The sequence below is a fragment of the Polyodon spathula genome, chromosome 3 (assembly GCF_017654505.1).
Source record: "Polyodon spathula isolate WHYD16114869_AA chromosome 3, ASM1765450v1, whole genome shotgun sequence".
In the NCBI taxonomy this organism is placed as follows: Eukaryota; Metazoa; Chordata; class Actinopteri; order Acipenseriformes; family Polyodontidae; genus Polyodon; species Polyodon spathula.
Genome location: NC_054536.1, coordinates 59,210,897 through 59,235,464, shown reverse-complemented (window position 1 = coordinate 59,235,464; position 24,568 = coordinate 59,210,897). Strand labels below are relative to the sequence as shown.

General features: G+C 35.4%; 1 protein-coding gene across 13 annotated transcripts in view; it reads right to left on the bottom strand.

Moving 5' to 3' along the window:
* The window catches only part of rims2a (regulating synaptic membrane exocytosis 2a), a 275,234-nt gene that overhangs the window by 90,363 nt on the left and 160,303 nt on the right, over positions 1-24,568 (bottom strand). For 3 of the 13 annotated variants that reach the window (XM_041245609.1, XM_041245611.1, XM_041245614.1), the window contains 10 exons: positions 22,037-22,167; positions 21,235-21,406; positions 20,824-20,977; positions 14,063-14,131; positions 11,739-11,895; positions 9,824-9,931; positions 7,222-7,287; positions 5,430-5,537; positions 3,163-3,225; positions 2,579-2,641 (listed from right to left, as the gene is read on the bottom strand). In XM_041245609.1, coding sequence (XP_041101543.1) covers positions 2,579-2,641; positions 3,163-3,225; positions 5,430-5,537; positions 7,222-7,287; positions 9,824-9,931; positions 11,739-11,895; positions 14,063-14,131; positions 20,824-20,977; positions 21,235-21,406; positions 22,037-22,167 — 1,091 coding nt within the window. Of the gene's footprint in view, positions 1-2,578; positions 2,642-3,162; positions 3,226-5,429; positions 5,538-7,221; positions 7,288-9,823; positions 9,932-11,738; positions 11,896-14,062; positions 14,132-19,691; positions 19,719-20,823; positions 20,978-21,234; positions 21,428-22,036; positions 22,168-24,568 lie in introns of all 13 variants that reach the window. The other 10 variants (XM_041245602.1, XM_041245604.1, XM_041245605.1 and 7 more) reach the window with 5 other exon arrangements.

Here is a 24,568-nt window from a genome sequence, read left to right as displayed (position 1 = left end):
GCAAAATTATGTCCTTTTGGCAGCACGACTTTAAGGGCAGGGTCAATCGCTTTCTCGCGATAAAAATAGCAGTAAAAACCCATGTAAACTGGAGCAGGAATCGTGCTTGTGGCTCACAAGGTTTCAGCAGTCAAGATCCCGTTTTTCTGACTTAATATCACATCATCTCCAGCAGAAAGGCTATACAAAACATAGACACTCCAAACACACACACACACACTGTACATTTATGGACAACTTCAACACTAGAACCGTCGCGATTATACTCATATCTACAACCACCGGTACATTTTAAACACCATCAATATTAAAATGAAAGACAAACTATCAGATACTCAAAAGTTTTATTCAAGCACATCATATCAAACATCTGCACAGCCAAAACGCCATATTTAAATGAACAATTAAACATAAAAGCTTTTATTTTCTAACTTACCACAATATTAAGCATATTAAATATTAAAAAATGAAAAACTATAATAAAATAAACATTTCAAAAGAAACTACTGTGTAAACAGGTATATGCACATACAAAACTGTAAAAACAAAAGTAGTTTTTATTCTAAAACCAAAGTAACATGTGGTTTATTTTGCATGAGTGTCACTCACAGCACAGGTTGTGCTGCTGCAGCCTGCAGCTTTCTGATCGAAATGTTTCTGCTGAAGCGCTGGGGCTAGCTTCAAGATGAAATCTCTCCTAACTTGTACAAAACGAAGGAATTGATGGCTGCCAGTTGTAGTAGCGATAACAACAGGCTTGTATATATTAAAAAAAAGACAAAAAAAACTGAATATTGTAGGTTTTATTAAAATTAAAATGTTGTAAAAGGCAGTTCTGTTGTTAATGAAATGTAACTTTAAGATGTTCAACAAACACACGCACACATAAAAATATAAATCCTAAGTAGTAAAACTTGTAGAAATTACATTTTATATAAGTGTGTGTGTGTGTGTGTGTTGGAGCATGTGTGTGTTAGGAAGTTAACCAGACAAACAAGTAATGCGCGGCGTAATTCATAATGTGCACAGCAACACGTGAATTAATTTCTCTTGTTAAATGTTTTTATCTTTATGACAACACATGAAGATCTCACGCTATTCAGTCATTCTTTTCCTACTTAGTAAGCAGACACGGGCATTTAAATAAAGCTGTCAAATTTTCCTAAATCAGAACTCCATAGCAACACATTTCCTAAAAAGTATGGCAAACAGGTTGTGAGGAAAACTGTCATGACTTGTGCATGTAAACGCCGCCATAGTTTTCTTTTTTCCCCTTCAACATGTCAATGGAATTAGATATCGTTAGCATGACTTACAATAGGATAAAAAAAAGAGATGTACAGTTGCTTTAAGTAACACTGCACAAGTGTGCTGCTAAAAATACTCTGCCTACATACAGCACATTACCAACAAGGCAAAATGTATCTAATGACTACTATTACTTCGAACTACAGCAGCTACTTGTCATTAATACCTGTCAGTGTCTGTGGAAGGCTGCTGGATTTCTATCCTTGGACACACTTTTCTGCTAGATAAATGAGCTTTACTGTTTAGTCACATAACTCGTTAAGACAATCTTACAGCAAACTATACAGGATATGAATCAAGGAAGCAGCAGATCAGTCTAGTCCACAGAATAATTGTTTCCAACCATGCATTTTCAACTAGGCAGTCAGGTTTTGGATTGTAATGTTATTGAGGTTGAAACCATAATACTATAATTGAGTCAAATATTGACTTGAGGTGTAATAATATCTTTCGAAACAGACAATATTTCGTAACAATATAAACAACATAATAATTTGGACTGAACAAAACTGAATGTAGAGATTGTCAAACCTAAAATAAATATGTGCAGTTAGTTTTGAAGAAAAGGAAATTGACTGAAAATATAGAAATACTGTATTAAAATCATGCTCCAGTCCTACCCTTTACTTGCTTACACCTTGTATGTACATTATGTGCACTATGGAAATATGTATATGTAATTACTCTAAATCTATTCTGCAACATTTTAAACTAAAAAAAAATTATACAAATAGGTCATTACCATTTCCAGAAACTGCACTTCACTGTTTAACCTAAATGATTTGCAAATAACTTTTAGTGCATTTAAAATGTTGTTCTGCATATCATGTAAAACCTCTCTGGTTAATTGTAACATGTGCTTGAAAGAATGTATGCCTATTTTATGATTCATAGTATGTTTTTTTTTTTTATTTTCTATTTGGATATTATCTACAGAACATTTATTTTAGCATGCAAACCAAATTTGCATGCTTGGGTGTTGAAACAAGTATTTTTGTTTAAATATAGTATTCGGTTTCAGTTCGGTTTTGTGTCATCGATAAAGTCAGAGTAACGTAACCTCAAACATCCTGTAAACATGGAAGTCAAAGGAATCTTGCTTCAGTAAAATAAAAAACACTATAAAAGTTATAAAAGCAAATCCAAGCACGGCACACGACAAACAAAACAGCCCTTTGCAAAAAGCATCCAAACCTCTCAGCTCACAGTTTGGATGCAAGGGCCTCTAACACAAGCATCTAGCCTACACTACAGTCATCTGACACCTTACCTGAATTCCTCAGATGTACCATTCACTACATGATTTGGCCTTGAACTAGGGCCATTGTACCATCTTTAAAAGAAAAGAAAAATAAAATAAACGTGAACTGTTATTGCTGGTTAATTAAATATTAAAATGAATAAACCCTTTATGAACAAATACAAATGTGTACTTATAGCAGAAAAGCGGATTTGAAAAGTTTGGGGGCTTCCTCTCTGTCTCTATTTATTCATGTAAAACATATACCACAGAATTGGGTCTAGGGCAAATAAGTCTATAGAGGAATGCTGAGAAAGATACAAATTACCAGCAGGGTGAATTGTATAAATGCATTATCCCTTTATTACAGAACATCTTGAAACAGTACAGTATTATATACTGGCATTCAGTCATGTATATGAAATACAGTTACAAAGAGACTTAAAATAATACATTGTATTTATATAGTTAAATATAGCACTGTCTATCATTATCTTTTTGTTAAAAGATTATAGAGCGACTGACAAAGCAGTATTTGTAAAGTTATATCTGTAAGCTCAAGTATCATCTAGCGCTACTGCAGATGTCTATCAATGTTATATAAGCAAATATACCTTTCATGGGAATTGGAAGAGTCATCATACAGATTAGGCACTCTCCTTTTCTGCCTAATCCTCCTGAATGCAATGCAAAATAAAACAGACAGCAGTTTGTACAATCTTTTGCCGCAGAGATTCAGATTCACACAGGGATTATTATTATTATTATTATTATTATTATTATTATTATTATTATTATTATTATTATTATTATAGTTTGTACTGCTTTTACAGTATTATTAGTAGTACTACATTAATGAGTTAGTAGCAGTTCTCTAAGTGAAAAAATCAAGTAACTGACTAGGTGTCATATGGTCTGATAAACTTCACACCAGGCATGAGAAACTACAAGCAGACAACCTAAATCCATTGCTGGCATCTGTTTTCCTAGTGTAGCTTATTAAATAAAATCTGCACAGAACAGCTGATATCAAGTGAGCGGTGCAGCCCTTTCAGTCTATGTTACTCTCTAATTGATACACTGGAAAGAATGCCAAACATAAAGAAGACATACTGGGCTGAATTCTTAAAGCTATTTACTCCAAACCATCTCAAAATTGTAGAGAAAGATACCCAGTGAAGTTACCTTACCAAATATAGACAACTAAGGCTGTTAACTTAGCAACTTGCAAGTACTCTTAAGTTGTTTCTTATTGGTTTTATTGTAATGGTCTTTTTTTCAGATGAAAATTTGGATTTGGAATAAATTGCTTTGCGAATTTAGCTAATACTGTTGGCACATGTGCTGCTCCACATTGTCACAACTTCCACTGTGGTTCTTAAGGGATACTGCCCAAGTGTGTGCTGAAAATGAATGCTCTTCAGATCATTTGAAGCGTGCTAATGTAAATTATTTATTCATGTATTTGTTTATGCTTGAGCTTGCCTTCCCAGATGCAGTACTGTCACCGAGAGTGTCCTGATAAAACAATTTGAATAAATAATAACATGCCTGTATGTGTATTTATTTTGTTTATTTCCTTATTAGTGTGAAATACTGTGAAATACTAAACAGTTCCACCGGAAAGTACAGTGCTGTATTAAAACCAACATAAACCACAACCATGTTAAAAATGAAAAATTCCATACCCAGGCTAGCATGGTGGAATAGTTTGCTAAAAGCATAATGCAGTAAGCCAGTAAAACGCTGTGTAATACACTTGACCTGACACCAGCCATCAATGAACTCACAGCTGCTCTGTTCTGCTCTTGCCTTTGGAGTAGGTGTCACTGTTAAGTAATGATGTTTTATGAGGTGGAAAAAACAATGAAATCTAGCCTTTAATATTTAGCCAATGGTTTCAGTCACAACAACCAGTAGGGGTGTGCACTTGCGATTCTGAATAGGAATTTTCTACTACCTCGCAGATGCTGCAGTTGAAGAGGGGGTAGAATGCAGTTTCACACCACTACTGGCCATTTCTAAAATCACCTTACTGCCCATGAGCTTGAGAGGACTGTAACTGGTATTAAACAAAATGACAGAGCCATTAGTTATTATAAATAGTAATGTAAATTATCAGTATCCAAATGGAGACCTAAAGCATGATTTGCAGGGGACTAAAAAACATGTGTCCTCAGAGTCTGTCAAAAGAAGAGGATGTCTAGTAACCTCCCAGATGTAGATTCGTTTTCATCAACGAAAATCGGAAAATACAAAATGAAATGCGATGTCGTGGCCAGCATGACTTGTAAACCATGAACCCGGTGTAAATAACTCATTTTGTTGTACCTTCTTTTCCAAAGAATAGAATAACATTTTGTCCGTTGCGTGACATGTATTTCCATACATATCTTCAAATGCAACGTTAATAAAACATCAATTTTTTAAGAGTCGCCAATTATGTTTTGTATTTTTGCCTGTCTCCGATTTGATTATGCACAAATGTAGCATCTTACTGAACTGGAAAATCTCAGGGCAGATTGTACCAATTTTAATATTATCTATGGTTTATTGTCGATTCTTACGTGACTAAAAAGACAGGTCGTCTGAGTTAGAAATTTTACAGAAAATCCCAATGTCCTGTAAAAAAAAAGATAATAATAATAAAAAAATAAAAAAACAGAGGACCTCTGAGAAAATTAGCTGGGATAAAAAGAAATGGACATTTTGCGCGGGACTAAATTTTACCGATGTCCGTAAAAATTCCAATACCACCTGTTTTAGACCTGTGCAGATCTGGCATAGTTTTCAAACATGGTATGTGGTATATGTATGGAACTATTAAAAAAAAAAAAAAAAAAAAAACACACAAACAAAAAATAGGTCTTAGCATTTATACCTCTCAAGATCATTGTAAGCACCCTCAGAATATGTACGGCACATCTTTTGGGAACGTAGTAACCTGACTACATCTTCACAATAGATGGGGTACATGATATGGTCGTTGCTGCCAAAAGATGTCAGAAAAGGTCAATAGAAATCAGCATCAGACTGGGAAAGACAACAAATTGAAGAAACGCACAGCGCGCTACTGCATAACGAGATCCACTTCTAAAAGCACTACACCTAGCTACAATGGCACCCAAAGAATTGTATGTATATATCATATATACTGTATATATACACATACACAAAACAAAGAAGGGGAAGAATGGTTAGCGTTTTGCTGCTGTACTACTTTTCACAGAGCAAACAGAACAAAGTTGTATTTTACTAAGATACGTGTCTATAAAAAAAACCTGCAGCAGAAAGAAGCAGTAAGCTGCAGATCTGAGCATCCAGAATCATAGGTCATGCTAGCATTGGTATTTTTGTTTCAGTTTTTTATATTGTTTGTTTATTTTTAGATCTAACATGAATACACAACACAACACCAAAGAAAATATTAAATGAACAGATGACTAAATAAACTACAATGAACATACGTTCTCTATGCTTTAGCTTTGGTTTAATAACATAAAATTTAGTTTACTCCTGTTTAGACACACTTATACTTAATGTATTTATTTAAATCTTTTATTATTTCTATCATATTATACAAAGTGCTGCTATAGTAAATGATTAAGAAGATACCATTGTAATGTTGCAAATGTGGGTTCGTTAGGTACAGCAATAACACCAATGAGTTGTTTTCTAATGATATAACTTTTGTTAGATGTAAGGAACACAAATGTAAATCAGTTACTACTCCACAGACTTTATTGTTAGAGCTCTTGTGAAACCTGTTAGAGTAGAAATTTAAGTATATACACTAGTGCAGGAAATAATTATGGAAACACCCAAACAAACAATACTTCAACTTGAAATTTCCATGAAGTAGTCATTTGTCATATAAGCAGATTTTCAGCATGCACATTTGTTGTGTCTTTCATATACATTTCACCAAATCACAGATTCCAGTTTTAAAAATCCAGCCAAGCTTCACTGATCCACTACCATGAACCTAGATCTCTTGCCCATCTTCCAATGTCCTGTGAACTTTCAAATCTTCAAATTGCTCAGCAATTAACACAATGATCCGGTTACAAATGTTCATTCTTTTATTTCTTCTGTTCACTTCTTCTACTTAGATTGTTGCATGTCAACTAAATGAGAGAACTACAAATGGATCTCACTACGGTACAATTTAGGAACTGAACATCTCTTTCAGAGAGTCTTCTGACACAACACATCCAGTTCTACATAAATCATCAGCTTAGACTTATAGCCAGGCTGCAATCCAAAACAATAAAGAGTTTTCTGTCTAGCCAGCAGTGAACAAACAATCACTTATAATACAGTTGTTTCCAAAAGCATTACTAGAATAGTATTGCATTTGAAATACTGTATATACTTCCTCAGATAATTAGAGCATATTTGCAATGATTTATGCTGATAATGGCATTAACACAAATAATGTTTGAATAGACAGATCACATAATGGCTGAATGTGATCTCCCTTGCTTCCCAACCAGATATTTTAGGCAATGTTACAATACCATGTTGGAAGATGTCAGTACCATTATTTGTATCAACATAAGCCTTGAAACTGCCTTTGAAAATCCCCCGATGGGTATCAGTGTTAAAGAGTTTGAAACAGGAAAGGACACACATGCACTCTCACACCAATTCACACTCAGGTAACAGTATACCTGGGTTCCTTGTGATGATGCTCAATGGGCTGACTGTGTCTGGACCGAGGTAGAGTGAGATACTGGCTGCAGCCATGCAAAAAAAGAAAAAAAAAAAAAAAAAAAAAAAGACAAATGTATGGAGTTGAATGAAGAAAGATTAAAGTCAGAAGCACTAGACAGAAAAGCAAAAAGTGAAAATGCCGGAGTAAAGCAGAATGATTATCGGATGGTTCAATGTTTTGAATCTGCCTGGTCCGTCCCCTCGTTTGTTACCCTCTTTAAAGCAGCTTCTTGCTTCTGATGTCACTGATGTCCTTGTTTTTATGATGAGTAAATATAAGACTTTTTTTATTTATAAATATGGGACACTTTAATTCAATTAGGTTAATTACTAGAGCCCCATGAAAATAACTTTTTGTTTTATTTTGCACAAATTTCTTTTTATTTAGTTTTATTACAGATACACATTAATAAAACAACTCAAATAGATGTATAATAGTATAGTATACATCATGTTTTAACTACATACATATTTTTTATTAACCATTATCCGCTTTTTGACATAAACAGACCTTGCATAGAAAAATGACTTAATTACCATAATCTCTCATTAGCCATAAATCTCTCATTAGTGTTACAATCTCTCATTGTAACACACAATCCCACATTCTTTTTAATTAATGCCTATTTAGAGTAAACACTGCCCATGCCCATGCCCTCTACAAAAATACAAGAAGTTAATAAATACTGCCCATGCCCTCTATAAAAATACAAAAAAAAAAATTATATATATATATATATATATATATATATATATATATATATATATATATATATATATATATATATATACTGTCCTACTGTTGTGGGGCTGTCATAATAATTGCACATACTGCAAATTATCCATTAAAAAAAAAAAAAAAAGAAAGAAAAAAACCAATGATAGGAATTGTATTGAAAATTGAATTGCACTGAAAAAGGGCTCTGGTACAAAAAGCCCCAAAAGAAATATCCAGCCGACAATTGCAAAATCTCCATATCATTATTTTGTCATAGTCAGCTGCATAGATCCCCTCAGCGTTGCAGCGTTGTTTAATTGTTATGCACGGTTTAGGCATTTTAGAAACAAACGCCTCTTCTCTTCGTTCACAATTTCAATTCCCAAAGGACTCGCTCCAAATTATACATATGCGCAAGTGCTAGTCAGAGCTTCCATTTCCCTTCTGACCCTGTCTATGGTAATGATTGAGCCTTGACAACTAAGATTGCAAGTCTTTATTTGAAGTATTTTTTGCAAAAACCTCCTAATTTAAAAATGTCATTCTATATTTGCTTTAGAATGACTTTTCATTGTATTTCATTTTAGATTTGGATTTTGTTTTATTTCGTTTTATATGTTGCATTTTGTTTTATTTCGTGCTATTTCATATTTGCAAAAAACATGGGCCTCTAGTAATTACTTTTTTTTTTTTTTTTTAATTCTAAACTTGATTGTAAAAATACTGCCAAGTTTAGAATTGCAACATATAGTTGGCCATTTTAAATTGCTACTGATAAAATTATGCACTGCATTTCTGTGTAATCATAATAAGGAAAGCATAGTTTAATAGTTAAGGATCTAAGGGCACACTTTTGCCTCACATCTCTAACAGTGTGATCAAGTTCTTCATAGAGCATGTCACACATGTCTTTTTGCAGCTACTCAATATCCTGTTCATAGATACCTTGCCCAGGTGGAATATGATAAAGTTAATTGCATGTTGATAGAAAGAAGAACACAACCAATTGGTGATTCATTTTCAAGTGGTAGGGTTTGACACACTTGGAAAGGTACAAGAAAGATTAAACCAGTCATAAACATCTATTCCATGACAACTAGACCTTCTATTCATTCACTAAAAGATTCTGGCTGTAGTCCATCTCATATCCTTGTCAGCCATATTTATGGCAAAAGCTAGCATTTGTTCAGGACATTGTCTATCATTCAATAATATAAGGGGGGAAATACATAATATGTATTATTTATAAAATGGCTAAAAAATTATCAGAAACCTGAACATGGACCAAATTGTATTGCAGGGAGATCTGCTTGTCCTCAATAGATACACTACAAAATAACATGCAGCATTTCTAGCATTAATTGTATATACTTAAAGAGAGAAACAGGCAACACCATATATCCGATAAAGTAATCCAATTCCTGACACTGTACTGGAATAAAGTATCACTTATTATTGATGCAAATTAAGTCCCACTGAATGGCTTTGTAAAGTGATTCATTTTAATTAATTCTAACATAATAGATTTATAGAGGTCTTTAAAAAAACAACATTTATTATAAGAATAATAATCATAATATTAAAAAAAAAGATTAACATACCCAGTCATCATTTTGTATTGCATTCAAATGTTTGCCTGAACTAAAGATCTTAAAAGTATTTAAGAGATTGAAGCACAAAATGCAAATGTTAAAGTAAATTTAGAAGACAAGAGGTAAAAATGTTCCTGTCTCAGCATGAATGAAAACAATAAGTTTCAAAGCAGGGTGCTTTGATTCTAGTTACACTCTCATAGCACACAGCTACATATGAACGAAGACATTGCTACATGCTCTGTCTACCTGTCTGGGGAGTAGGGGTCGTCCGTGCGATGCTTCTCCATTCGGCTCACTGTGTTGTACTGCGACGGAGACGAGTGGGAACCTCGAGATGGTTGGTCCAAGCTCCGGCTTTGGAACAGAAAGACACTGTTTTGGTCACATATTATACTACAGGACAGCCACCACGGAAGTTACAGCATGGCTGTTTTTTAAATACTAATTATACTCATGGAAATGTCAAGCGTAACAGCTCTTGGTTTTTGCTAAATTGCCCTTTGCCCTTTCTAATAACTGTAGAATTGAAATTCTCATGCTTCAAAGACAACAGAAAATTAGACATTTTCCCCTTCTATGCTTAGGTCGTCTCTGGAAAAAGTGAAAGAACATGCAAAAATGAACTGTTAGTATATTAAACATCACACTGCCACATATTATACTCAAGATTATAAACTTACATTTGGTTTAGGTATAGGAGCATTCGTTAGGAGCATTGGTTACTCTAATCGGAAGGGGGTGTGGGGTGTGGGGGATGGGCAGGTAGAAAGTGTGGGATATTTCATTTGCAGATCACCAGTTGGTTCCAGGATTGTACACAAAGCAAGACACTGGACACTTTTAATGATCTACACCAGTGGTGGCCAATACGTGGATTTCGAGAGATTTTTCGTGGGTCTTGGGGCAAATCTGAACAAGCATCAATACATAAGGATAGCATAGTTTTAACAGGGTTGATCGCATATTTAAAAAAATATATATATATTCCTGACAATGAATACATACAAAGACAAACGACATTAATTCCAAACAGTAGATGGCGCTAATAACTGTACTCTGGCTTCCAGACTACTTTTTAACACTGACCGACCTCCAGTCGAAAAACAACAGAAAGCTTTCTTATCAAATTCTCAAGGCTCAGCTTTGATGTGCTGAAATATCTTTTGAACTTGAGCTAGAAAAACGGTCAAAACCAAAGCTTGCAAAAGTTCACACTAAACTTTAGGCAATTGCGCTTTTTTTAGTTTTTGCAAGCATTTGTCCGCTTGACTAACATGTTTCTTTAATTTTAACACATTGAAATGTTCATTGTTACTTTTATGGGGTGATTTCTATTGGACAAAAATGTCACAAAACACACAGCAGCTTTTAGAACTTTCTTTTCCTCAGATCAAAAAAAACTTAAGTATTTTTCATCCTTTGATGATGAGTGCTGATGAAAATGAAATGCTGATATGTGTGCATTAGGTTTTCTTTTTCATTGCTACCTTAATGTATTGGTCAGCACTGACTTAAAGCTAGATAACCTCAATTGATTAGAAGAGTTTTACTTTAACTCGTGTTCACTTGTTTGTGGATCTCAGAGACCATGGAGAGCCACCAAAATGGATCTCAATACTTGGTGAATTGGCCACCACTGATCTACACACTTAATATTAAAGCCCTATAATTTATATACCAGATTTTTTGACGTAGCTGATTTTTTATTTAAGTATTTTTCATCCTTTGATGATGAGTGCTTACTGAAAATGAAATGCTGATATGTGTGCATTCCACCTTTTGTTTGATCTTTTTCATTGCTACCTTAATGTATTGGTCAGCACTGACTTAAAGCTAGATAATCCTCAATTGATTAGAAGAGTTTTACAAGTTTAACTCGTGTTCACTTGTTTGGGTGGATCTCAGAGACCATGGAGAGCCACCAAAATGGATCTCAATATATATATATTGCACGGATTAGCTTAAGCAAAAAAAAACTTTTGTCTCATAAACCCAACATGGCCCAGCCAACACCAACAACGATGCGGTGAAGTCCATACTCCAGAGTAGGCTTGAATGGCTAATTACACGAGGGACATGTGCATTCTTTCATTAATTTCTTTGTCCCTAGAAAACATGCTCTGCACCAGCCCCCCAACACATACTTCCCAGTAGAATTTACCTCTGCAGAGGAGGGACACTTGGGGACCGTGCCCGTGTCCTGCCCATACTGTCCCTTCGTTTGGGTGACCCAGAGCGTGAACAGTGATTGGATGACATCACCTGCTCGGGAACTGATAATGTTGAGCTCTGGATGTCTCTGCCATTGTGTCTGTAATCTGTGAAGGCAACCACAAACTGAAAGTTATACTTATTAAAACAGGATTGGGGGGATGATTGAAGCCTAAATAATTGTTTCATGATTTTGCAAAATTATCCCAGAGCCAATTTCAGAAATACTAAAAGAAACTAATAAATTCAATGAAAAACCTTTAGATTAAAAGTCTGTCTCAGAGGATGCAGTTGGTAAATTAAGTGGAGACAGACTTTGGTCAAAGTTTAGGGATCAATCCCCTACTAAGAACTGAATGGCCTCCTTTTGTTCGTAAATTTTTTTATGCTCTTACGTTCTTGGGCTTGGCTCAAAAGAAGTCCTTACCCCAATTCAGCAGCTCAAACTACTAAATTACTGCATCATTGCAAACTAAGACATTTATATTTGTTAAAAAAAAAAAAAAAAACAACAACAAAAAAAAAAAAACATTCCAATTCACTTTTAGAAAGTCAGCAATTCAACACCTGGTGAAACACAGTAAAAATAAGATAATTATTAATAATATTACAGTACTCTTCAACTCGCAAAGGCCAGATGACAATTTAAAACAAAGTCTGACCTTTTAAAGAGGCATAAGCTGAATTTAAAATGTTAAAACCTTTTCTTTTTAATGAGATTAATCCCAGTTTTTAGTCATCAAAGACCTACTTGATATACGTTGCTTTTTCAATTTTTTTTTGGCCAAGAGTTTTTTTTTTTACATTTTTATTTTATAAAACCTGAATGAAGAATTAAAAGCCTGCCGACATCACCTTATTAAATGCTCTACTTGGAAATTGTCGCTTGCAATGAAGAAAGACTATCCTGGAAAATATTCCCAATAAACATTGTGTCCCTCTTTACATAAACTGCTAAAATATTGCACAAAATGAAACATAATAAAAATGTGGCATTCAGGATCTGAGCACGTTGTTCAGATTTGTGTGCCTTGTTCCTTAAAGCACTGTCATGCCAATGAACATGAGAAAAACCATTATTTTCAATCAGAAATGGTAAAAAAAAAAAAAAAAAAAAAAACATTCATTCAGGTTCATGGATGCTGGTATTAAGATATATAACTAACCATGCAGTCTGCTTCAGTGTATAATAAACATGCTTAGTTGAGTAGAAAAATAACAATAAAAGTGAGATAAGGCAGATTATATTAATAATGTCAGCATTTTCCATATTTTTCTTTTTAATTGAAATGTTAATTTGCAACCATGCATTCTGCATTACCTGTGTTACCCCTTTCATCTCATGACAGCCATGAAAGTGGACATTCCCCTGTCTATCTTTAACGAGCAACTTGGTATGAGTTAAATTATTATTTTTTGTTGGTTAGATTCACTTTTTATATCATTTTCTATTTCAGTCATCACAGTCTGGTGACTTTTTAAAATTTAAAAGTGTAAGCCGCTGAGGCTTCAAAAAGGCTCTCAAACAAGTGTTTCTATTAACCTGTTGCAACACTCTGAAAACCACTTACATATTACACTGTTAGAATGCTTCAATAATTCCTATTTTTTTTAAGATAATCAAATCTATCATTCTTTAAGATTCAAATCATTGTTGCTCAACTCTCTGTAGTGCTTCAGAAGTTTTGAACCATATTTTGTAAACATGTCAAAATCAATAACATAATAAAAGCAAGGGTTATTTCCACACACGGGGGACCAGAATGTACTTTTTTTTATTGAAGAGGTAATTTTCAATTACCTTCTTAGGACATTTCAGCCTTAGAAAAGAATGTGTAAATATCAAACTCCTTCATGAGGGATATCCCACCTGGGGAGTAAGGTCCAGTCACGTAAAATGACTTTTAAAAATTGCAATATGACTATTTTACTTTTAATCTTATTTTTATGTTTTTTTCCTAGGCACAGGTTTGTATAGTTTTCACACATATACCCATATTGTTCATAAACAATTCACCCCATCTTAATTATTTTTTTTAGACTGAAACATATTTTATATTATTCAGTCTTTCTCCCTGAGTAAGGGTGTCATACCACAAATGATTTTATTAAATATATATTATATATATATATATATTATATATATATATATATATATATATATATATATATATATATATTAAACCGTTGTCTTCAGAAGATCCCTTCTACTATATATCTGAAATGGATTTAACTTGTAAGGCTGGGGCCATTTTGTCTGTCCTTTTTCATTACCTGACACAACTCCAATTCCATCATCGCAGTCATAGTCAGATATTTCACTGTCACTGATTCGCTGGGATCCTGAAGCAAAATGAAAAGAGACAGAAGAGCTTTCAGTGATTGGGTGCGAGTCGGGATTGCTCCGTTACATCTCTGAATCTAGCCAACCTACAGTATGGTGATGAACTGGCCTCAGCTCGCCCATGATTATCCCAAGGCTCATGTTACAGGCATGTGACTCCCTTCTGAGGTCAGTGAAGGTAAATTAATCTCGCCGAGGCTATCACTTCTTACAATGGCTTTAGATTCACAAAATCTCTCCAGACAAAAATGACTCCAAACCAAAAACATGTAAGTCTATGTGCACTATAAACAGCAGCACACACCACACAGTGTAAGGAGAGGGTTTCAGCAGCAGATAAATATAAAAAAAAAGAGGAATGACAACAGTACAGGACCAGATTCTAAAAGATGAGTGCCAGTCTCAGAGTCTCATTTTCGTAATACATACATCCCCCAAATATGATAATATATATATATATATATATATATATATATATATATATATATATAATTATATATATATATATATACACTTTTTGTTTTTGGGTGGGGTGGGGTGCGGTTATTCAGACAAAAATCTGTAAATGTTTTTTAAATCTCCACCAGTCTTTTATATTTGGTGCTACTGAAACATAAAAAAGTCACTGTATGGGCTGGTAGATAGATGAGTGATATTTGTAAGTTTTTATGTATGTGAGGGGAGGTGTATATGGTTCTTTAATACTCAACAACATCAGTAGTCCACACAAAATATTTAATTTCTTAGCTGTTTAGTATCCTATTATTATTATTATTATTATTATTATTATTATTATTATTATTATTATTATTATTATTATTACTGATTTATTTATTATTATGCTTTATTGCTGTTTCTGCTTATGTCATGATTTACCAGGCCTACTAACAACAATGGGGTCTGCTTCTTTTAGGCAGGTGATTTTAGAAATGATCACTAGGGGTATATAACTGTCATATAACTATGGCAACAGTTGGCAAATAACTGGTGCTGTAAAACTCACAGTTTTAGAGGAGGCAGATCTCCTAGTGGTCATTTTCTAAACTACCTAATCTCTAAAATTCAAATTTTAGAAGCAGACTAGGATAAAAGGACATTAAAAAATGTGTGTATGTGTATATATATATATATATATATATATATATATATATATATATATATATATATATATATATATATATATATTCACACACACACACACACACACACACACAGTGGTTTGTAGAAGTATTCACCCCCCTGCAGTTTTTACATTTTGTTGGCACTTGAGCGCACTCCACAACGCTTTCAAATTAGACTTTACATGTAGAATCTACACAGACTACTCCATGTTGATAAAGTTAAAAAATGTATATAGAATATAAATAAGATTTACAGAGAAGAAAAACAGATTAATCTCAGTTGCATAAATATTCAACCCCTTTGCTACTGCAGCCCTAAATCAGCTCGGGTGCAAATTAGTTGTTTGAAAGGTCACAAAATGAGTGAAATGGTTTCAGCCTGTGTGTACTCGAAGTGGTTTAACTTGTAGATAATTTCCCTCATGTATATAAAGACTTTCAAGCTGAAACTCACAAAGTGATCCAACAAAGCAACCATGAAGGCCAAGGAGCTTTCAAAACAAGGGTACAAGAAAATTTCAAAGGCGCTGATTATCCTTCTCAGCACAGTGAAGTTCATCACTAAGAAGTGGAAGATGCATCATACCATCAGATGTAGTGACTTTGGTGTGCAATTTATTTATATATAAATTAGTTTCTAGGCGCCCTGTTTAAGAACTTCCAAATGTTAATAACTGAGATATACCATAATAGTTTGGTGATATCATGTAGAACTCAGATTCCCTTGACAACAATTGACATCCACACAATGGGTCAGAAATATAAAACAATTGTTTACTTAATGAAAAGGGGTACACAACTAATCTAATAGTACAGAAAGGGAAGGCTATTGGTTAGAGATATGCGTGAATAGTAACATGCAGTTCATTGAATCCACAGTCAAACGATTACAATGACCATAACATCATTAGCATACATGGTTAATATACTGTTATTGATTATGTCTCATCACACAAAGTGTCTACTTTGCATTAGTATTTTCAATATCCGTTTCTCGTTGTAATCGATCATGTCAATATGCATGAGAATTAATTCAACTTACCATTCAGAAAGGAATCCAATATTCTAGTACCTAATTTAGTAAATTAGTTTTACTGTGTTAATTTAGTTTAGACAAGATATATCAAACTAATAATATGTTAGCAACCTTAGTTGATTATATATTTAAATTAACTCAGAAATGGGGCAATGATGAAATTCTCTGCAGTTACGAGGCAACTCCTTTTGAGTTGCACATTTCAAACAAACACAATACATTTCTTACACACTCCAAACAGGAAGTTATATTCTATTCCTAGAACAGTTTCCACTTAACTTGATAGCATTTGCTTCAGTTACTTTTTCGAGTGATAAGGTATTTAATATTGGACATGTTGAATACTTATCGATTTCCATATACAGAAGTCAATCTGTGTCGATGAATACTGCAGCTCTCCGGATCCGCAGTTCCAGTGTAGACGGTACTTTGCTGCACGCATTGCATTGCTAGGCTTGCAATAAACAAATAGTTCTTTTCAAATGGAGATCAGCTTGTTGATCGCCAAGGCTTGCAACATTATCTTTGTTGTTTGCAGTTTTCCAACTGGGAATAGTTCAGTTGATCAGACGTAACTCAGTTCAGCTAATGTGTTGCAAATGAAAAATTATATGGTTTGTATAAGTGTTCTTATGGCGATTCTCTCGGAATCTTCCAAAAACATAAATGATGGCTTTGCTTCAGTTTGTTTCGTGCAGATACGTGGAAACAAAGACCCGCTTTCCGATTAATGCAGTATCCCGTTTACTGATCCAAGTCTCTCGTAGGCAGGGCCCTTCCTCAGAAGGTGATTTTAGCCATTATCCAGAACATTGTTTCTTCCTTGCCTTCCTTGCCTTCCTCATGGTTCTGCAACTTTCTTCAGAGCAGTTTAGCTTCCATTTCGTTCCTCAGAACTCCAAGGTCCGTTCTCCATTGGTCCATTATTTTGTCCCCTGTCGGCTGGATTTACAACAAGGTCTGGTTTTCGTCTTAGATGGCAAGGCACCCAGAATTGTCTGGAAGTTGCCTTCTGCAAGATACTACTGGCGCCGAAATGACTCATTCAGTGATAGGTAAAGATAACACACTTGTCCAGCAGTTAGTATATGACTCTTTCGAAAAGCATTCTTTGTCAGTGGGGGAGTTTGTGACCACACCAAGAAGACGCAGAGAATGGTTCAAGATCCCATCTACATATTCCAATTCTGTTACTTTCATGCACAGAATGATATAATGACCCCCCTCTGACGCTACACAGACACTACCCAGATCAGGTCGCCCTCCCAAACTGAGCAGCCGGGCAAGCAGGAAACTGGTTCGGGATGTCACTCTGAAACCAACAATGACCTTGAGAGATCTGCAGAGTTCTTTGTCTGAGATGGAAGTCAGTGTTCACACATCAGCAATAAGCCGGTCCCTACACAAAGCTGGATGTATGGACGGGTGGCAAAAAAGAAGCCACTACTCAAAAAGCCTTATCTTAAAGCACATATGGAGTTTGTGAAAAAGCATGTAGATGATACTGCAAACATGTGCAAAAAGGTTTTGTGGTCAGACGAGACAAAAATTGAACTTTTCTGTCTAAATTCCAAGCGTTATGTCTGGCACAAGCCCAACACTGCACATCACCCAGTCAACACCATCCCAACTGTCAAGCATTGTGGTGGCAGCATCATGTTATGGGGATCATTCTCTTCAGCAGAGACTGGGAAGCTTGTCAGGATAGAGGGGAGAATGGATGGTGCAAAGTACAGGCGAGTCCTTGAGGAAAACCTGTTTGAGTCAGCCAAGACTGAAACTGGGGAGGAAATTCACATTTCAGCAGGACAATTACCAAAGCCATAGCCAAAGCCATACTGGAGTGGTTGAATAAGAAGACAATCAATGTTCTTGAGTGGCCCAGTCAAAGTCCTGACTTGAATCTAATTGAACATTTATGGCGAGATTGCAGTCCATTGACAACCCCCAACAAACTTGTCAGAACTGGAGCAATTTCCCCGTGAAGAATGGGCAAAAATTTCACCATCCTACAGTACAAAGCTGGTAGAAACTTATCCAAAAAGACTTATAGCAGTAATTGCTTCAAAAAGTGCTTCTACCAAGTACTGACTTAAGGGGCTGAATACTTATGCAACCAGTACATTTCATTTTGTACATTTGTACAAGATTTGCTGACATTTAACCTCCTCCTCATATACCAGTGTTTAGTTTAACCACTACAGTTTTGAATAAAAACATTTAAAAAACTGCATAAATTATTTGTAATTCAACAAAATATGACATTATTGGTAGGGGGTGAATGCCTCTGCAAACCACTGTATAATGAAATGGAGATGATTTAACACATCCCATTAAAGTTACACTGTGTCATATTATACCCACTGTGACCTGAAAGCCATATCTGAATCCAAAATGTAACTATGTCTGCAGAACTCCTTATACAGTACTACTTGTTTTTTTTTTTTCTTTTTGTCTGACTGTGATTATTGTTACAGGATCCTTAAGAGCTCAACTTTCAGCTCAATGCCTCCTTTCATGGAAGGCAAACAAAGCTGTCTCTCACTTCATTCGCAGCCTTTCAAACATTGACTAGGGATTGTTTTAAACACTTTTGGGACACACAGCAGCTACTCAAAATACAAGCAGGGAGGCTTTGAAACACAGCCTGTCTATGAAGTAGATTGAAAGGTTTGTTGTCTGTTTTATATATATATATATATATATATATATATATATATATATATATATATATATATATATATATATATAGATAGATAGATAGATAGATAGATAGATAGATAGATAGATAGATAGATAATAGATAACCTAAACTGAATTGGAGCATCTCAAGGTATTGGCCTATTTAGATTATACTTTGAGATATTTATATACATGGAAAAAGGAGTCCTGTAGCAGTTATTGGGTTGATGTGGCAAACTGTGGCAAAGGCTTCTCTAGGGCAGGTTCCAAAATTCTTCATAGGATTTCAGAATTAGTCCTATTTCTTCCAAGATGTCTTAACTGTGATTACCACAAATATGACATGATACTTTGCTACTAAAAATAGGATGCAATAATATGTCGAAGCCCTGCAGAGAGAGCTATTTAACAGTGTCAAAACCTACTTCTAGTGACAATTGTTAGACATCTGCTTTATAACTGTGATTACTGCTTAAAGTTGTTTTGTTTTAGTTTTTTGTTTGTGCTTAGCAAAAGAAAAGCACAGATTTAAGCAACAATAAGAAGAGGATAGCAGTTAAGCGGTTCAGGATCAGGGGATAAGCTGTGTTAACTAATGGGGAGGAAATATGCGAGCCACACTTTTCAGAGTTCAGCATAAGGATAAAAGCAAAAGGGCAAACCAACTACTCAGCAAACTTTGGGATTTTATACGTCATCTTGGGCATGCAGAACCTTTACCTGAGTTGTATGAATATGGACCTTTATCTGGAAAAGTATCACAATGAAGGAAACAAAACACAGACATAAAAAACATGAAGAGAAGTTGGTTATCAGATCCACTACATGACAAAAGTAATTGGTTCAAATACTTGTATTCCTACGTTTGGAATACAAACCTTTTTTTTTTTTTAATGAAAAGACAGGCATGGCTGGTCATAGAAGTTTGTTATCTGAAGAACATGCAAGCAACAGGATATAAACTCTGGATATTTGTGCAAATGATATGGTCTACAGCTATGGCCAAAAGTTTTGCATCACCCTATAGAATGAACTAATTTTGCTTCATAGTCGAATGAAACCTGCGGAATAATGCTACCTTAACATATTGAATTACATACCACTGTGTAGTTTTCCATATACTTGACAAAAATTGAAAAATGTGACATTGCAAAATCTAACATGAAATACTGCACTACTATTATGGCTTCTGGTAGAATTTTGCGATAATGTTTTATAGGTTTTTTTCTAGGTGATGCAAAACGTTTGGCTATAGCTGTATATTAATGCAGCATGTGTCTCCCCGTTCTGCTAAAGGATGGTAATCATTTTTTTTTTTTTGTCCCACTCCTTTCATTCACAGCATTCTTAAATATGTGCAATATATAATGATGATAAACCTGCTATTGGTAATACAAGGGAAACTGGGCACTGTTTATCAGAAGAAACATATTATGGGCTTTTCAGTATTTAAATACATTAGGGTCTGAATTATTGCTCAAAATGTATTTTATACCATCTTGAACAAAAAATAACCTGCCTGTGATATAGTCCAAAAATAGTGGTTAGAGGTTAGAGAGTAGGTATTGCACTGGATTAATTCTGTGATCTCCTATAGATTCTATATAGCATGTAACTGATTTATACAGACAATACAGTAATATAGTTATTATCAAACACTGGAGAGACTATACGTTAAAAAGGTAACTAACTTCATCAATCTGTCTCCCTTAACCAGCTACAGTAAAACACATTTTAAAAAGCTGCGTATAAGATAGAATACACTTTTCCCAACTAAACTGCAGTAATGTACCATAATTATAATACAAGATTATTCAGCAGTCACTACCAGCTGTAAGAAATGACACCCTACTTTGCAATCGCCGTGTGGGACTCTCCCCATGCAGCTGTCTGCGTGGCAGGTACGGTGAGGGGTGTGGAAGGGGCATGGAGGACACGTCGTGCGTCTGCAGTTTGTACCAGTGAGGCTCATCATCCAGCAACGCTGTCTCTAGTTCTATAAGAATCTACAAGGAAAACAAAAGAACTCAGGTTTAAACTTATAACACCAAGACCCAAGGACAAACAGGTGAGCGGCATTTAGGAGCTCTGTACCGCAGTCTTAATGACTGTTAAACCACTGGCTGCGTGGGCTAACATTTAAAAAAAAAAGAATATTACGCTTTTGTTAACAGGTTTTAAGTCTACATGTGTAAACACCCACATATATACTGTATTTGTGAACAGTATGGTAATGCACAGATGGAAAAAAGAAATTGCTTACCTCTCCTAAAAATTCACTTTCTTCTTCTCGAACCCGTGCCTGGTCCCAAAGTGTGATCTCCAACATGCGCTCCCGGAATTCCCGCCGATGGACCGGGGAATACATAAATGTTTGGTTCCATTTGGGCTCTAATGTTTTCTTTACTGTTTTTGTTCTTCTTTTGCTCTTATCACTGGAGGAACAATAATTCACACTGTTTTTATTTACCATCAAGATATAAAATATTGAGTACCTTAAAGTAAAAACCAACACAAGTCACAGAAATCTTTCAAGGAAACAACTAGGATCACCTTGTGGAATTCTACATTTCCCACAAACAGATACAGTCCGTCTAACTAATGGCTATTACTGGGCAACATACAATTAGGAACAAACCAGTTGAACATAAAATATAATTCCTATGTTATGATAAGTCTTAACAAAGTACCTTAAACTATATAAAACAAGTGTAACCAAAACTCCTTTTAATTTGCAAGAACCAATAATAGTAGGTTCTGCTGTCTTCATTTGAAAGTGTTCAGAATTATTATTTTTATTAAAGATAAATTATTAAAGAGTAAATAGATTCCAATTGCATGTTTATATATTATCATTCTGGGTGGTTCTTATTGCAAAACCCAGAAACTGTGGTTTGTTACATTTCTGTTATATTCTGTGTCAAGGTTCAGGGGCAGGTCTTGAGTTTATTTGCATGCTGTAAGACAATCTGAAATTAAAATGTAATTTGAAGCTATATGCTCATTGAATGCACTGTGATTTCTGATTTTTTTTTTTTGCTCTTGTTTGATGCTTCTATTCTTACCTTCTGTCTGGGAGGAAGTAAATCTTAACATAAGGGTTTCTTGGTCTCCCATCTTCCCTTGAAAGAAGGTCTTTTGCTCCCAGTATTGTGACAATTAGCTGGTGACCAACCTTGTCATACCAGAGTTTTATCTGCAGGGAAACAAATGTACTTTTACCAACTTTTTTGAAATGCTTCCTAAAGTAGGTTGAGTCCACTTTCTGTCAGAATGTGTAGTAGTGTGTCATAATGCAATTATAAACGATATACTTTGTGAAATATTGAGGTTTATACTGTGATCTGCAATGTGTATCCCATTGGTTTGGTAAAACTGAAACCAACTATATATATCCTAATTATTTTATCCCCAATTGTCTCCCCAATTTGGAAAGTCCAATTCAGTTTTCCTTCACGCCAGCAATTCCCCACACAGCTCAGGAGAACCGAAGGTTCAGTGGGTGTCCTCCGATCCCACGACCAAGCCAGCTTCCTCTTTTACACCCAGGAACTCGAGAGTGGATATCAGCAAGCTACCAGGCTCTGGATGACAAAGGACAGCTTTGCAGTTGTCCACCTGAGCTCACTAGGCACCAGGCCAGCAGGGTTCACTGTAGCGAGATGAGGAGAAACAGTCCCTGACGGAAGCACCAGAGCCAATATGATGCTCCCTTCGGAATCCCCAGCAAAGACCAGCGACTTCACACAGTCAGGAACCTGCGCTCCCCTGACTGTATGACTCACCTTGCACACCACACGACTGTGCTTTTACCTGGTGAGCCACTCTGGGATCCTTTTGAAAGAATTTAAAAGTGTTTGATGCAATGTTAAATGTAGGTTTGCAATCCTGGTGTTAGAGATTAGTATAACAGTAAATCAATCCAAAATCACAGATATTTGAAAAGAATACATTATGAGTCATGCTGATATGATCGATTTATATAAGGTTAACACTGATCTCAGGGAAGTATGGGCAAAAGCTGTATCACACACTTGTCCTGTCATGTTGCCTATCAGAAAATGCTTTAAAGTCTGTGGTGTTTTGACAGGCTACAGAAAGCCTCTTATGGATTTCTATCATGCCAAAAAAATTTCTAAGCTCTTGCCCATACTTGATAGTATCTCACTGGGGGTGGATATAAATCTAGATGCAAAATCTAGATAGTAATTACTGGTATTCTACACCGTCTACTTACAGCATGCAGCAAAGCAAAAAAAAAGCATTCAGTACAAACTAGTACAAGCCAGAGATCTGTTACTGTAACACACTAGCGGATACAAAACTCAAACAAATTGTACCCTTTTCCTTGTGATACTGAAACCCTTGAATGCAAAGAACAATAATGTAATACATGGCACAGCCATGTACTTATTATGTAGACAACATGCTTTGGTTTTCTACTCCTTGTAAACCATTACCGAGTCCCACTTGTTAAAAGTGAGTGACATGGAAGACATCAATACACCAGAAACAACATTGCTGTTTTTTTTCACTGAGTAGTACCCCAGGAAATATTTCAGTTTTATTTTTTTATTTTTTTAAATGAATATGTGAAGTAAAAAAAAAATCTACAAAAAAAGAGAGATGAAAGAATATATTTAAAAATTAAACAACTTAAAAAAAAAGTGCATAGTGTGTACACTGGCACAAGTATATCCTGTCAGTCACATTATGTCACCAATACAATAAGATGGTATAGACACTCTGGCCGACCTAGACCCCTCCCCTTCTGGCGATGCTCAGCCAATTGAGCGCCGCCTCCTGGGAACTCCCATCCACGGTCGGTTGTGGAATAGCCCAGACTTGAACCGGTGATGTCCAGGCTATAGGGCACATCCTGCACTCACACAGAGTGCCTTTACTGGATGCACCACTCGGGAGCCCCCAGAATGACTATTGTAAAGTAAGACTACGTTTAAATGTGTATAACTATACTCCCATACAATTTCTCCTAGTTACGTCTGAGCAAAACCCATGTCCACCCTCCACTGATGTCTGTTGGAGTGATGACGAGAGCGTTAATATCCATAATAAGGGAAGAGGCAACGTGATATAATGCACAACACAAAATTTGTTTAACCCACTGAGAATCAACAATACTACTCAGTATTCCTATTCTTTATTTAGCAGAAGCAATCATACAACTACATCACAAATGACGATGCTATATTTGGTATAAAGAGAAACAAAATAAGCTAATTAAACAAAAATGTGATACAAAATAAAGGTACATCGTCAGGCTACAAAAATAAAGCTAGCAGTGCATCTCTAATAGCAGGACCCTCTTCATATCACTGTTGTGCAATTCTTGCTGGCGGCTGAGGTAGCTGTTCCTCCGCTTCGCTCACCGTCAACAGCCACTGATGCCTGAACACCTTCTTACGGATCTGGCACAGAATACAGTACACAGCAGGCAGTAATAATTTGGGGAACAAACTTGTGGTTCACTTCAGTATGCTACAGAAGTATCTGCCACCTCCCTTTCAATAGCCCAAATGCCTGTACAACCACCGCTCGGATAAACAAAGTATTAAAAAAACATACACGATCCATCA